This window comes from Anabrus simplex, chromosome 4 (genome assembly GCF_040414725.1).
Source record: "Anabrus simplex isolate iqAnaSimp1 chromosome 4, ASM4041472v1, whole genome shotgun sequence".
In the NCBI taxonomy this organism is placed as follows: Eukaryota; Metazoa; Arthropoda; class Insecta; order Orthoptera; family Tettigoniidae; genus Anabrus; species Anabrus simplex.
In genome coordinates, this window is record NC_090268.1 from 320,930,605 (window position 1) to 320,946,358 (window position 15,754).

General features: G+C 36.7%; 1 protein-coding gene across 1 annotated transcript in view; it reads right to left on the minus strand.

The window, feature by feature from the left end:
- Window positions 1-15,754, minus strand: part of Datp (purine phosphoribosyltransferase family protein Apf) — a 136,880-nt gene that overhangs the window by 64,041 nt on the left and 57,085 nt on the right. The window contains exon 2 of the mRNA XM_067145684.2: window positions 12,560-12,675. Within this exon, the coding sequence (XP_067001785.1) occupies window positions 12,560-12,675 (116 nt within the window). The remainder of the gene's footprint in view (window positions 1-12,559; window positions 12,676-15,754) is intronic.

Below are 15,754 nucleotides of genomic sequence, written 5' to 3' on the forward strand. Positions count from 1 at the left end.
AACATTTTTGCCGTAATAGATCAAAAAGAGAATAACAGTGACGATATCCTCAATAAATTAAATACACTTGATTCCAGAATAAAGTTCACACTAGAAAAAGAAAACTCAATAAATTTTTAGACATAAATGTAACACGAAAAAAGGAAGAGTTCATCTACAAGATACATAGAAAACCTACTATCACTCCCATCACAATAAAAAACTACTCATTGCACCCAGAATCGCAAAAAAGGTCAACTTATTACAGTTACATATACAGAGCGTTTAACATACCCCTTACACACACAGAAAGAGAAAAAGAACTGCTCTTTATTCGCAAGCAAGCCCAATATAACGGTTTCAAACCAAAGATAATAAACAAAATAATCGGTAAATTCAAACAAAAATTACAAACCAATCTAACACCCGAAACAAAAAAGAAAGACAAATACGCTAAGTTCACATTCAACAACCCCAACCTATACACAGTAACCAATTTATTCAGAAAAAATTATAAGATCGCATTTTCAACCAGCAACAACACGAAGCAAAATTTTTTAAATCACAACAGTGTCAATTCCCTAGGTAAAAACAAACACTCTGAATCAGGGGTTTATAGATTAAAATGCCATCAATGTAAAAAAAGTTATGTCGGACAAACTGGGTGCAGTTTTACTGTAAGATACCAAGAACATGTCAATGCCGAAAGACATAAAAAAAATTCCGCAATGGGCCAGCACGTGAGTTTAACAGGGCATCAATTTACAACCATAGAGCAGGACTTAACTATATTACATAAAATAAACAAAGGAGCTCTCCTTAATACTTTAGAAAATCTATATATTTATTTAGAACAAAAAAGTAATCATCAAGACAATAACCTCAATGAAACTATTGATAATAGAAACCCTTTATTTGAAGGGACATTATCAAGTCTTGAAGCATTAGGCAAAAAACACAATACAAATAGTAGAAGGATAAACAAGACAGAGCCTCCGCCATTTTGTACATCCCCTCTACCCAGCCCTCCCAAAGTTGATGCCGTGACTGTAACCGACACGCCCCCTCCCCTCTCCGCAGCCCCACCTCCCCGTAGGGAGGAGCATACAACGGAATACACACACCATTACTTCACCAGACGCAAAGCAGCATCAAACGTCGCTCCAGGGTCACAGTAGAATCGGAATTCAGCTATAGCAAGGTAAAGGAACTTTTTTATACATTCTATTATTACGCAACGACACATGCTTTCGAACAAATTCCCACTACCGTATTTTATTTCATTTCAGAAATTTGAAACGAGGCTCCCTTCACATTAATAGATCAGCAATCAACTCCAAAGTTTCCACATTAGACTCAATCAAAAGCACTATAAGCAAGCACACAACATACAACAACTTGGAAGGAAAGGAAGAAAAACTTTCAACAATTCGAACAATGTTATGAAGTTAAACATTTTTTATAAAAAAATGTTAATTGCATACAGACTTTTTATGTAACAAAGTGAAAAATTTTTTGAACAACTATTCTAATGAATAGACATAGTTTTAAGTCAATCAACCATGTAATCATTTGCTCTCATACTAGTAACACACTAAACCCACATTGTTTTTAATATCATCTATCTTAATTCGTATTTAGTTTTTAAGAGAATCAATGTATTTGTAAATCTATGTATTTAAAATCTTAACCATTCACCTAAGCCACTATAACAGCTGAGGATGTTCCTAAATAAGGAACGAAACATGTACTGTTGACATATAAATAAAAAATTTGCCAAAAGGCAAAATAAAGTATCAAAACGGTGGAAGAATCTCAATAGTGTATAATTTAGTAAGTGGTATGTTCCGAGCTGTCAGTGGAGAGATGGCGTGGGAGGACATCAGTAGACGAATAAGTTTGGATGGTGTCTTTAAAAGTAGGAAAGATCACAATATGAAGATAAAGTTGGAATTCAAGAGGACAAATCGGGGCAAATATTCGTTTATAGGAAGGAGAGTTAGGGATTGGAATAACTTACCAAGGGAGATGTTCAATATATTTCCAATTTCTTTGAAATCAAAGGCTAGGAAAGCAACAGATAGGGAATGTGCCCCCTGGGCGACTGCCCTAAATGCAGATCAGTAGTGATTGAGTGATTGATTGACTGACTGATTAATTCTTTTCTCTCTTCTTAATGGGGCTTTTTCAATCTTTCCCACTTTCAATTTTCCTATCACAACTCTATGATCTCTACCGAAGTCTTCTTCAGGCATGGCTGTAACATCTAAGAGGTTCTTCTGGTGTTCTTTCTCCATGATTATATAATCAATCATTGTCTTTTTTCATCTGCCTCCCCAACCATACCTTGTAATCTTCTGACCGTTCTTCCTAAACCGAGTGTTTCCAATAATCATTTGGTTCCTCCTGCAAAAATCCAACAACTTGCCTTCTGGATTTACATTTCCATATCCAAAATGCCCTACAACATCTTCCTTTCCTTGTCTTTCCATTCCAACTTGTGCATTTAGATCTCCCATCAATAGCACTTCCTTATCTTCTATTTGTCTGTCCACTTCCTCTAAGAAGTCCTCTAGATGTTCATCTATGTAACCCGTTTGTGGGACATACAACTGAAATAGATCTTTCATGCCATTTTCAAACTGGAGTCTCATCACCATCATCCTATCGCTGACCCATTTTGTATATTCCACATATTTTTGGATTTCTTTTGTAAGTATGATGGCCACTCCACTTTTTGCCTCAGGTCCTCCGCTGTAATACAGCCTGTATCCTTCTTTCAGAGGAACTTCTCCTGTACCCCTCTTTTTGGTCTCACACAGTCCAAGTATGGCTATATATTTTTCTTTCACAAAATCTATGGAACCATAATAGGGATTTGAATTAAACTTTGTACACTTATAGTACAAATGCTGGGCTTTCATTAGATGTATAAAGTTTTTAAATTCAGTATACACAAGTGTAATAACATATGCAGATTAAAATATTTAAAAAGCATTTCTTGAATGTTACAAAAAACATTTCTTAAAAACTATCAATGTGATCGGCATAAACTATTTTTTCCTTAAAGACAACACTAAATTACCAAGGATAGACCTCTATGAACTTAGTGGAAGAATAATTTACCCTTTTATCGGTATTTAATTTGAATATTTAAAAAGGTTAAGAATTTCACATGATGTTGTAGATGCACTGAGCATATTTTTCAAAGGAATTCAATAACTGAGGTTCATCTTCTATAACTTTGTTCCAAGAAAGGTAATTCCAAATTTCATGCATTTTGGACCTTAGTTCTTGAGTTATTGCATTTTTTGTGTGAAAAAATTAAACTTTTGGGAAAATGGCTCTAAACATTTCCACTTGCACATAACATTAGAAGGCACCTGTTGCATATTTATTACCCTCAATCCCCATGTTCTTGCCATGTCCTTCCATCCTCAGCCTTCTTCTTGTTCTTTGTTCCTCCTTTGAAAACTCTCGAAGCCATCTTTCAGCAAATTTGACCAGAAGTACATCACGTTCAGACAGAGCAGATGTTGAATATTTCCCAACTTTGATGCCTAAACATTCTAGCACTTTAAGTTTGCTTTTATTACCATCATTAAAAGAAGACACAGCTTCAGCAGCTACAATTTTCACAACTATCCTCCCTGAAATTGAGATTTTAGGGCAAACTGTCCATACTTTGTTGTTAAAGGACTCATTAGCATTTTGTGTCCGACCTTTCAGACATCTCCTTAGGAGGTCAGAAGCTGCAAGGTTGTGGAATAATGGCTTAATTGCCTTCATTACAGCCATTGGAATTGGGTGAGGGTGCTTATATTCCTCAGTTCGATTTGGCTGAGCTTGATGCCACCCACACCATGATCCTGAACTTTTTGGACAACAATAATGTAGAGGGTCAATGTCAGTAGACTTCATGATACCATATAGCCCATATAACCTTCCTCATGTCTTCCAAGTTGACTTTATTTTCCCTTATGGCATTGCCATAATAACACTGCAACTTGTTGATGATAGCATCAGTGAGAGGAGCCGCACCAGCAACACCCTTACCATCTTCTAATTTTATGCCACCCATCTTCTTTTTCTTTTGTCCGAGACTTATAAACTTAACACGATTCAAAACAAAACCTTGTGGTTAGGCTACAGGCACAGAATAACAAAGCAAGACAAGCCCAAACTATTATTTCCAGTTCAAAGGATAATTATTAAATGGTCTTGATGCCTTGACCATTTTTGTTCCAAACCAATATTCCCAAAACGGTGAAAATTGGTGGAACATACAATTCCATGCCAACACAGCTGATACTGTAGTTCAGTACATGCATGAATTTAAATAGAAATATCTCAGTCAAAAATGGAAATTTCGCTATAAAACTTCAAATTTAGGTAAAGAAATGTGTATTCTTTCATTCGAAATCAAAAACCAAAAATGAAAAAAATTCATATATTTAGGGTAACTTATCAGCCCCCTTAAGGTCATCTTCACCTTGATGTACAAGAAATAAACATACATATAAAAAAGTAGTACGTAAGAATAAAGCTAATAAGAGAAAAAATTAGCAGTATACAATAAAAACTCAATTTTGCTTAAAATATTTATTTCTCCACTCTTGCTGTGATTAAATTAATGCTGATTTGACTAGAAATAAGTCCTGGGTTGAACAAAAATTGGTTGACTGAAGGAGTATCGTTGAAATCATCATAAACAAACAAAAACAACTGAAGTATAAAGCTTGACATTATTGGCATCATTACTAGAATCAGTAGCTAAGGAAAATGGCATGCTCTGAAAATATCAGATTATGTATTGTTTTATGTTACTAGTCATAAGATTCACTAGTGCAGAAATTTTTTGTTCTGCCACAGCCATACTTCTGCACAGTTTTTGAATCCAGAAACATTGATTCAAACAAATTCCCTGCATGGTCAGAAACAGCAATTAGAACATTATGTTCTACAAGGAATGACATAAATAGCAGCTCTGCATTTCCACCGAGCTCGATAGCTGCAGTCGCTTAAGTGCGGCCAGTATCTAGTATTATCCAGTATTCGGGAGATAGTAGGTTCGAACCCCACTGTCGGCAGACCTGAAAATGGTTTTCCGTGGTTTCCCATTTTCACACCAGGCAAATGCTGGGGCTGTACTTTAATTAAGGCCACGGCCGCTTCCTTCCCACTCCTAGCCCTTTCCTGTCCCATCGTCGCCGTAAGACCTATCTGTGTCGGTGTGACGTAAAACAACTAGCAAAAAAAAAAAAAAGCTCTGCATTTGCAACTATATTTTCCCCACTACTGACAATGAAATCTATATAAAACCTATGTATTATACAACAACAGAAAGGTCTCCATCTTAGGATTACTAGAAAGTATTACATATTTCATTAAGTCCTTTATTTTGCATAGAATAGTCATTTGTGAACGACCGGTATAAGCAGAAACGTATCAGGAAGAAGAAGTCATTTATTTAAATAATACAAGCTTAGGTCGTTAGGAAAAACTTAAAACGGTCCACCTTTTCAATACAAAAATGTTATATTTATTTATAACATGTATTTGCACTTGGAACTAGTTTCGACGCTGTGTTTGTGTCATCATCAGCCAAAATGTGGGAAATAGGCAAGATGTAGGCATTTATATTACACAAGGCGTTACATTAAACAATACACATCTTATAAGGAGATAAAAACAGGGACGAATATAGAAACAAATGAATCGTTGAGAAAACAAAAGTTATACATATTAAAAATAACCTTAACCACATATCTTGCAGTGCAAAAGTGTTCTTCTTGAATGATTCCTGAATGTAAAAAAAAAAAAAAACACACGCGCACACATTTCTGGAGAGCCAGCAGGCAGGACAAAGTAAAGTGAAACCTTAAGAGTTCTTCTGAGAAGAGTTCCTCATTTTTTCTATGTTCCGACTAACTAATGAAGTCTCTCTTGAGTTCCTGATAAACATACACAACAGGAAATTCTCCTTCACTCTCAACAATAGCTCTAAAGACCAACGGTAAAATTTTTATTTTAAATATTATGCAGAGACGTGAAAGCATGATTTTGAACATGATATAACTCCTTCATATAACCCAGTTTTTTAATACAAGGTGTTGCATTAAATAATACACATCTTACGAGGAGATAAAAACAGGGACGAATGTAGAAACACATGCATCGTTGAGAAGGCAAGTTATACATATTAAAAATAAGCTTAACCACATAACTTGCAGTGCGAAAATATTTGCCTTGAATGATTCCTGAATACAAAACGCGCGCGCACACACTTCTAAAGAGCCAGCAGGCAGGAAAAAGTAAGGTGAAACCTTAAGAGTTCTTCTGAGAAGAGTTCATCATTTTTTATGTTCCGACTAACTAATGAAGTCTCCCTTGAGTTCTTGATAAACATGCACAACAGGAAATCCTCCTTCACTTCCAACAATAGCTATAAAGACCACGGTAAATTTCATTTTTAAATATTGTACAGAGACGTGAAAGCATGATCTTGAATATAATATAACTCCTTCATTTAACCCAATTTTTTACACAAGGTGTTACATTAAACAATGCACATCTTACGAGGAGATAAAAGCAGGGACGAATGTAGAAACAAATGCATCGTTGAGAAAGCCAAAATTATACATATTAAAAATAAGTTTAACCACACAACTTGCAGTGCGAAAATATTTGCCTTGAATGATTCCTGAATACAAGACGCACGCGCACATATTTCTAAAGAGCCAGCAGGTAGGAAAAAGTAAGGTGAAACCTTAAGAGTTCTTCTGAGAAGAGTTCATCATTCTTTCTATGTTCCGACTAATTAATGAAGTCTCCCTTGAGTTCCTGATAAACATACACAACAGGAAATTCTCCTTAACTCTCAACAATAGCTATAAAAGACCAACGGTAAATTGTATTTTAAATACTGTGCAGAGATGTGGAAGCATGATCTTGAACATGATATAACTTCTTCATTTAACCACCTTTGAAAGTTTCTCTCTATATTACATAGCTTCATTAACACACCATTCTGTAGATGCACAAAATAATCTTGTAATCTTCACAGGTCCGGTATTCAGCTCAACAAGAATATAAAATAGGTATTAAGGAATCTTTGTTGAGAGTGTGGAGGTTGACTGTGCCAGTATTTGTGGTCTATTGTTGCAGCGTTACGTGTAGGGTGGGGGCAGGTTTCTATGATGTTTATTGTGGGACATGAGGCGGTAAAGCTATGGCGCGAGATGAAGAGGAACAGAGCGTGTTGGATAGTTTAGGTCTGGGCAGCGGCCGTTGTTGGATTAGGAGGGGAGAGGGGAGGAGCGGTAGGGTGGAGGAGTGGAAGGGGGGGAAGTATGGAGTGTGATGTGGCGAAAGTGTGTGGCGTGACAAAGTATTATGCATAATCTGAAAGACAGATCAGTTTTTCGCCTAAACTTAAATGATATCTCAGAGAAACCAAAGATCCTATTCGACTTTCTCATTGAATTTTTCAAAAACATGAATATCCCGAAAAACAGATCTGTCTTTCAGATTATGCATAATACTTTGTCACGCCACACACTTTCACCACATCACACTCCATAAAAGCAATAGAACGTGATGATGGAACTCTGGCACAAGAAGAGGGAGAAATTAAACAAGAACTCAAGATCTATTTCGAAAAGCTGCTGAATGGAGATACAGACAACATAACAACGGATAGAGGAGAGCCAAGTCGAGGAACCACAACTGAACCACCAATTACATGGCTTGAGGTTGAAAATGCGCTCAAGAGCATGAAGAAAGGAAAGGCAGTGGGCGTAGATGAACTAAGTGCAGATATGCTGAAAGCAGCGGGAGTTCCAGGAATCCAATGGCTCTATAGACTGCTCAACAAGATATGGGAGGAAAATACTGTTCCTGAGGACTGGAAGATGGGCATCATTGTACCTCTGTTCAAGAAAGGAAGCCGACGAAAATGTACTAATTACCGTGGTATCACACTACTGTCTCATGTCCTGAAAATATTGGAAAAAATAATAGAGACCAGAATCAGAGATATTGTTGAACCAATTTTGGAAGAAGAGCAGTATGGTTTCAGACCAGGAAGGTCAACTACAGACCTTATATTTGCAATTAGGATGCTAATGGAAAAATACTGGGAGAAGAACAAGCCTTTATTCCTAATATTTTTGGACATTAAGAAAGCATACGATAGTGTACCAAGGGAAAGAATTTGGCAATGCATGAAAGAACTTCAAGTGCGAGACAGCCTCATAGACAAAGTGAAAATGTTGTATAGTGGGAACAGAAGCTGTATTCAAGTAGGATGTGGTTTGTTGGACTGGTTTGAAACAAAGAGAGGAGTGCAACAGGGCAGCTCATTGTCACCACTTCTATTTATTATTGTAATGGATGTAGTAATGAAATCTATTAAAAGGAAAGAACATGGAGATATCAAAGCCTTCACATTTGCAGATGATGTTGCGATCTGGAGTGACTCAGAAGAGGAATTGGGAGAGAGAATACAAAGCTGGAATGAGGAGTTTAAGAAATAAGGTTTAAACATCAGCAAGACCAAGACGGTGGTGATGAAAGTGTATGGGGAAGGAGCAGAACCAATAGTCATGTTAAATGAAGCTCAACTGGACAACGTTCCAGTTTTCAAATACTTGGGTAGCGTTATATCAAATGACAACCTAGCAAAACATGAGGTGAACAATCGAATCAATAAGGCAGCACAATTTTACCACCAGGTAAGACACCTGCTGTGGGATGAGCAAATACCCATGAAAACAAAAATGACATTGTACAAGTCCTATTATACACCAATTCTTACATACAGTCTCGAAACCACAACACTGACCAATAGAGATAATTCCAAACTTCAGGCAGCTGAAATGAAATTCCTACGCACTATGATCCAGAAAATCAGGAAAGACAAGATTAGGAATGAGAAAATTAGAGAAGAAGTAGGAATAGACAATTCTCTCCTAAATAAGATTCAGATATCAAGACTGAAGTGGTTTGGTCACATGAAGAGGATGCCAGTAAACAGAACTGCAAGGAAGGAATTTGACAGAAAGGTAGAAGGAAGACGACCCGTGGGAAGGCCACGAAGGAAATGGATAGATTTAGTTAAGAGCGATGTAATGCTGAGAGGTCATGATTGGGACAAGTTGGTGGAGGAAGAATGGTACAAGGACAGGATGAGATGGAGGAGGCTCATATACCACACCCGGGAAACTGGAGATGGTTTAGGATGATGATGATGATGATGATGACACTCCATACTTCCCCCCCTTCCACTCCTCCTCCCCTACCGCTCCTCCCCTCTCCCCTCCTAATCCAACAACGGCCGCTGCCCAGACCTAAACTATCCAACACGCTCTGTTCCTCTTCATCTCGCGCCATAGCTTTACCGCCTCATGTCCCGCAATAAACATCATAGAAACCTGCCCCCACCCTACACGTAACGCTGCAACAATAGACCACAAATACTGGCACAGTCAACCTCCACACTCTCAACAAAGATTCCTTAATACCTATTTTATATTCTTGTCGAGCTGAATACCGGACCTGTGAAGATTACAAGATTATTTTGTGCATCTACTGAATGGTGTGTTAATGAAGCTATGTAATATAGAGAGAAACTTTCAAAGGTGGTTAAATGAAGAAGTTATATCATGTTCAAGATCATGCTTCCACATCTCTGCACAGTATTTAAAATACAATTTACCGTTGGTCTTTTATAGCTATTGTTGAGAGTTAAGGAGAATTTCCTGTTGTGTATGTTTATCAGGAACTCAAGGGAGACTTCATTAATTAGTCGGAACATAGAAAGAATGATGAACTCTTCTCAGAAGAACTCTTAAGGTTTCACATTACTTTTTCCTGCCTGCTGGCTCTTCAGAAATGTATGCGCGTGTGTTTTGTATTCATGAATCATTCAAGATGAATATTTTCGCACTACAAGATGTGTGGTTAAGGTTATTTTTAATATGTATAACTTTCCCTGTTTTCATCTCCTTGTAAGATGTGTATTGTTTAATTTCCTGTTGTGTATGTTTATCAGGAACTCAAGGGAGACTTCATTAGTTAGTCAGATCATAGAAAGAATGATGATCTCTTCTCAGAAGAACTCTTAAGGTTTCACCTTACTTTTTCCTGCCTGCTGGCTCTTTAGAAGTGTGTGCGCGCGCATTTTGTATTCAGGAATCATTCAAGGCAAATATTTTTGCACTGCAAGTTATGTGGTTAAGCTTATTTTTAATATGTATAACTTGCCTTCTCAACGATGCATGTGTTTCTACATTCGTCCCTGTTTTTATCTCCTCGTAAGATGTGTATTATTTAATGCAACACCTTGTATTAAAAAACTGGGTTATATGAAGGAGTTATATCATGTTCAAAATCATGCTTTCACGTCTCTGCACAATATTTAAAATAAAAATTTTACCGTTGGTCTTTAGAGCTATTGTTGAGAGTGAAGGAGAATTTCCTGTTGTGTATGTTTATCAGGAACTCAAGGGAGACTTCATTAGTTAGTCGGAACATAGAAAAAATGAGGAACTCTTCTCAGAAGAACTCTTAAGGTTTCACTTTACTTTGTCCTGCCTGCTGGCTCTCCAGAAATGTGTGCGCGTGTGGTTTTTTTTTTTTTTTTTTTTTTTTTGTTTTTTTTTTTGTTTTTTTTTTTTACATTCAGGAATCATTCAAGAAGAACACTTTCGCACTGCAAGATATGTGGTTAAGGTTATTTTTAATATGTATAACTTTTGTTTTCTCAACGATTCATTTGTTTCTATATTCGTCCCTGTTTTTATCTCCTTATAAGATGTGTATTGTTTAATGTAACGCCTTGTGTAATATAAATGCCTACATCTTGCCTATTTCCCACATTTTGGCTGATGATGACACAAACATAGCATCGAAACTAGTTCCAAGTGCAAATACATGTTATAAATAAATATAACATTTTTGTATTGAAAAGGTGAACCGTTTTAAGTTTTTCCTAACATCCTTTCTCAGTTCAATACGGACAAAATGAAATTCCTATGTTTAAAACAAGCTTAGGTCATTGAAGTCAACTGTATTTGCCGGTAGATGGTTCTATGAAAGTTGTCTCCACTGATCTTTCTATGCTAGCCCGATAGAGGGCTCTGTGAAAATTGTCTATGCAGATCTTTCTGTTAGCCCAAGAGATAGCTCTGTGAAATCAAGTTATCCCCAGAATGTTAGCTGTTGCTCTATGTTGGTTCTAATAAGTGAGAAACAGACAGAAATCCATCTCAGGATATTCTAATATTGAAAAAAGTTCTTTAATATGAAACTTACTTTGTATTATTGAGCAAAGGGTTATTAAATGAAATCTGTATGCACTGCCAAGCATAGCATTTCACTGCAAAAATGGTAAATGGACATTGTAATTCATGTTGCCACAATGGTTTGGTTTATTTTCCACAACCTCAAATAAACGACGTACTTAAACGTATGATGCTACATGATAATGATTTCATGAACCATGTAAGGCAGTATAATAGTACAATGTCTTTTGCAACCTTCTCTGCTAACCGTAACCACATTCCAGGATTAGGTCCTTACTCTTTTAAGAATCACGGGATGATTCATAGGTACATTTCAGATTTACCGTCTACTGAAAATTGCAGAGAATTATATGGCCAGCTTTATATGATAGATTCAATTCTTGCAAACAGAATTTGTTATGAAAATTCTATAAATTGCCAAGGTTCAAAAATTCCATATGTATAATCACAACAGAAGTGTAAGTTTAAAGGCAAACAAATGGTCTTTGGGAGTTCAGTATATTTTCCGTTATTTTTCTCACACTTCCTGTATCATCAGTTTCATTTTTTGTCTTTGTTTGCTGTAATTGCTGCACAGGCCACTAGTTTTTTATTGGTATATTAGCCTTATTTTTCTCATTTTTCATATATTCACTGTCCCTTTTAAAAACATCTCTAACCCAGTCGTCCACAGAAAAATTAAAACACGCTACAGAACACGTGGTTTACACTAATTTTCATAGCCATTATACATGGACATTCTTCTATATATTTACCATAATAATTTAGGAATAAGAAAGCCAGGACAAGAACCATGTGTGATCACTGATTAAATTAATATGGTGCCATAATGTGAAGCCTCGAGAGGCAAGAACAATGACCAATCAGATGACCAGAGCGAGGCACGATGGGAATGTGCATATGCACTTTGCGATGTCACGATATCACCCGACACTTCATTTAGGATTAAACATATGTCAATTTTCAGCAGGAAAGTAATAAAAGTTATTGATTTTCCATAATTATGGAAAATCCATAATAGTTGGCAGGTCTGCAATATATACTTATGAGTAAAATATTTAAATATATGTACTTTAAAACTAATGTTTTTATGCAGCGTTATGCATGAAACACCTACAACTACAAATATAACATCTAAGAGTTAATAAATATACATGCATAACTATCTATACCCTAGTCATAATCAATCATCGCCAAAGCATACCTAAACTGGTCCCATCTCCTGTCACTCAAATTTCATCAGGTAGTCTTTCATTACCCTGCATATTAATTACCTTTAAAGTACTAGAAAATCCGTCTATTAGATGCAGATGTTCTTTCTTCAAGCCAGCCTCTTCTTCAGTCTCTCTCCATGCTGTCTCAATGTCAGATTCTCCAGGATCGACATGGCCTGCAGACAGAATAATCACAATGGAAACTTTTTATCTGAACAACAATCTCTAAAGCATTCATATTGTGAATTAGTTTCAAATACATATACAGTATGCGACAAAACAACCAGTGCCGAAATTAAAAATATGTTCTGTATATCAAGATACGTTATAACAAGTTAATTCCAAGGCTAATACAATTTTAACCGGACAAATATCTCAGGTGTACACACAGGTTTACAAAGTAGAACAGTACCTAGAATCACAAAATTTTAACCGTAGATGTAAAACTTTGCCGATCAATTCCCAAATTTATCATTCTGTGATGCAATTTTATTTTATGTAAATAAATATCACACAAGAACACGTTCAATTCCTTGTATAAATTACTTTATTTACACGGTAAGTCACAACACACATTTATACATACTAGCAAGTGACACTGCAACTCTTAATAGCGAAGTACCCTGATGTTGATTCTGACAAGTACAGATATCAACAACACTGTCTCGCGCACTATAACATGCTCCCTTTTGAACTCACCGACTCCACCTCGGAGCCCAGCACCACTTGCCTTCGAGTCCAAACTGACTGCTAGTCCAACACTGACCGAGTCCTGACTCGACTTCACTGATTGACAGCTCGATATACAGTATATACTATTCGATCAACCATCTAGAATTATCGATTTCTGGAAGAGTTCTTACAACACACTAATGGAACACACTCGAAACATCGATTGACCAGCTAGTCAAATGGGTACTCGAACTTTCGTTTACTGTTTACCAATACACATGGAAATCTCTACAACATTCCTAATGTCTCTACATGTATCTGGATGATAAACCTTACAGTAAGCTTCCAGAACCCTTCATATATACCAAATTATAGTACAATAAGTCTAATATACGAACATCATAGAATTTTCTACCGCTTTCAACTATATAGATTTTGAGGTTATACAAATTTATAATACATATTTACAGGGGAACCATGTATTAGTCATAATTTACATTTAATAAAAGATAATTTAACATTTAATAAAATGTAATTAAAATACATTAAACATAATAATTGAAGGTTTTACACCAGTTACGATGTCGTACCTACAACAATTATCCCCCCTAAAACCTTCAATATCTACCCTGTACATTCCTTAATCTAGGTCTTAAATTATATCTAGGTGTCTTTACATCTATTTCCATCTCTCTTAGTCCTCACTATTTAATGACACTTACAAGGAAACATCGGCAATGGTTAAATCGTCGATCGGGATGAAACTTGGAAAACACATTGAGGTACACGTAAAAACGATGTCGGCATCAATTTTGGGTGCCAACATTCATTAGGGCATTAACTACGGGGCCTAAAATTTGCGACATTTCAAATTCCGCGCGATCAGCGATGAATACCTGCTGGCCAATGCTAAGCCTGCACACTGCATGCTTGGAGACACGCCTCTGCACCTCCTCCCCTCCACGCTCCAATTGGTTCGCCACCGCACGTTTCCCATCCCTCTTGCCAGCCCGTTTTCTTAGCTGTCGAAGAGAACCGGTGCTAAACTTTGGGTAATCTTTCAGCCTTCCTCATATCTCTCCTTTGTAATTTCCACATTGTATTAGTCAGTTTACGTTTTCTGAAATGTTCATGAAAACGTTTGCACCTGGTGAGTTGGCCGTGCGGTTAGAGGCGCACGACTGTGAGATTGCATCCGGGAGATTGTGGGTTCGAATCCCACTGTCGGCAGCCTTGAAGATGGTTTTGCGTGGTTTCCCATTTTCACACCAGGCAAATGCTGGGGTTGTACCTTAATTAAGGCCACGGCTGCTTCCTTCCGACTCCTAGGCCATTCCTATCCCATCGCCACCATAAAACCTATCTGTGTCGGTGCGACGTAAAGCAATTAGCAAAAAAATGGAGCCTGTTGTTAATTGTGTTTTGTTTCAGTTTTCTTTTCACTATTTTTTAATGTTTCGAATAGACCAAAGATTGTTTTTGTTTACTATCAGTTACTGGTGGGGAGTTTGCCCGATGTAATGTAGGCCTATACGGAGTAATTTATTGTGTTGCCCTGTAATTGTTTGTTGTTGTACCAGTTCGTACAATAGCCATTTAACTTTTTGCATATATAACTGCCATTATACCCAGAAGACTGTAGTGTGATACTTTAATATCGGTACTTGTTGAATACATAGACCTTCATCAGCTATAACGCAAAAGTACCGGTACAGGAAGACTACAGGCCTGCCTGTGATTACTGTATATCTACTGCATATATAAATGCACATCTTTTTTATTTTTCAAGGCTTTTCTTATTACGTCAAACTTTACTACATTCTATGTCATACTCATATCAAAGTTGCCTATGCATTAAATGTATTTATATTCGACAACCATTGCTGCAATTGAAATGTGTTGTGCCTGTCACTGCAAAACATAAATAAATCGTTCAGTACAAGCACAAATAAAAACATTCTACCTAAAGGCCTATTCCTTATACCAGAGTACGCAATACGGAAAATACCAGTAGTTTCAAACTCGGAGTTTATAATTGTTGTTGTTGTAGTCCGCGATGTCGTTTCGTTATGACACAACTGGTAGCGTACACAAAATGGGTGAGGGGAAGAGGACATAAAATAAAGATCTGGACCTATAACCAGGTTTTGATATCCCGAGGTACCGAATCTCATTACATTCAATGAGATCCTCTACCCGGGCACGTAATTTCTTTACATACAAAGGTATTTAACGTTGTTTAAAGGCGGGAGATTTATTTAGTGGTGGGCGATTTAATTTAATTAATTCCATATGTATGTAAAATCTAAAGGACACTACTGACAGCTTTAAGGCGTTTTAGAAGTAAATAATAATTTAAGCGTACGTAGGACGCAGTTCCCCATCCCACGTTTGACCACGCCTGGTGGTAGGCCTACTTAACTCAGAGTTGTACCCACGAATGTGACAACTCACCGGAATTAGCAGGAATGATAATGTGACATTTGAATAAAATACGGGTATATTCGTGTAGGTTATTTATTATCATTATGTGTGAAACGGAACATTATTTAAAGGATTTCAATAATTATAGTACGAAAAGAA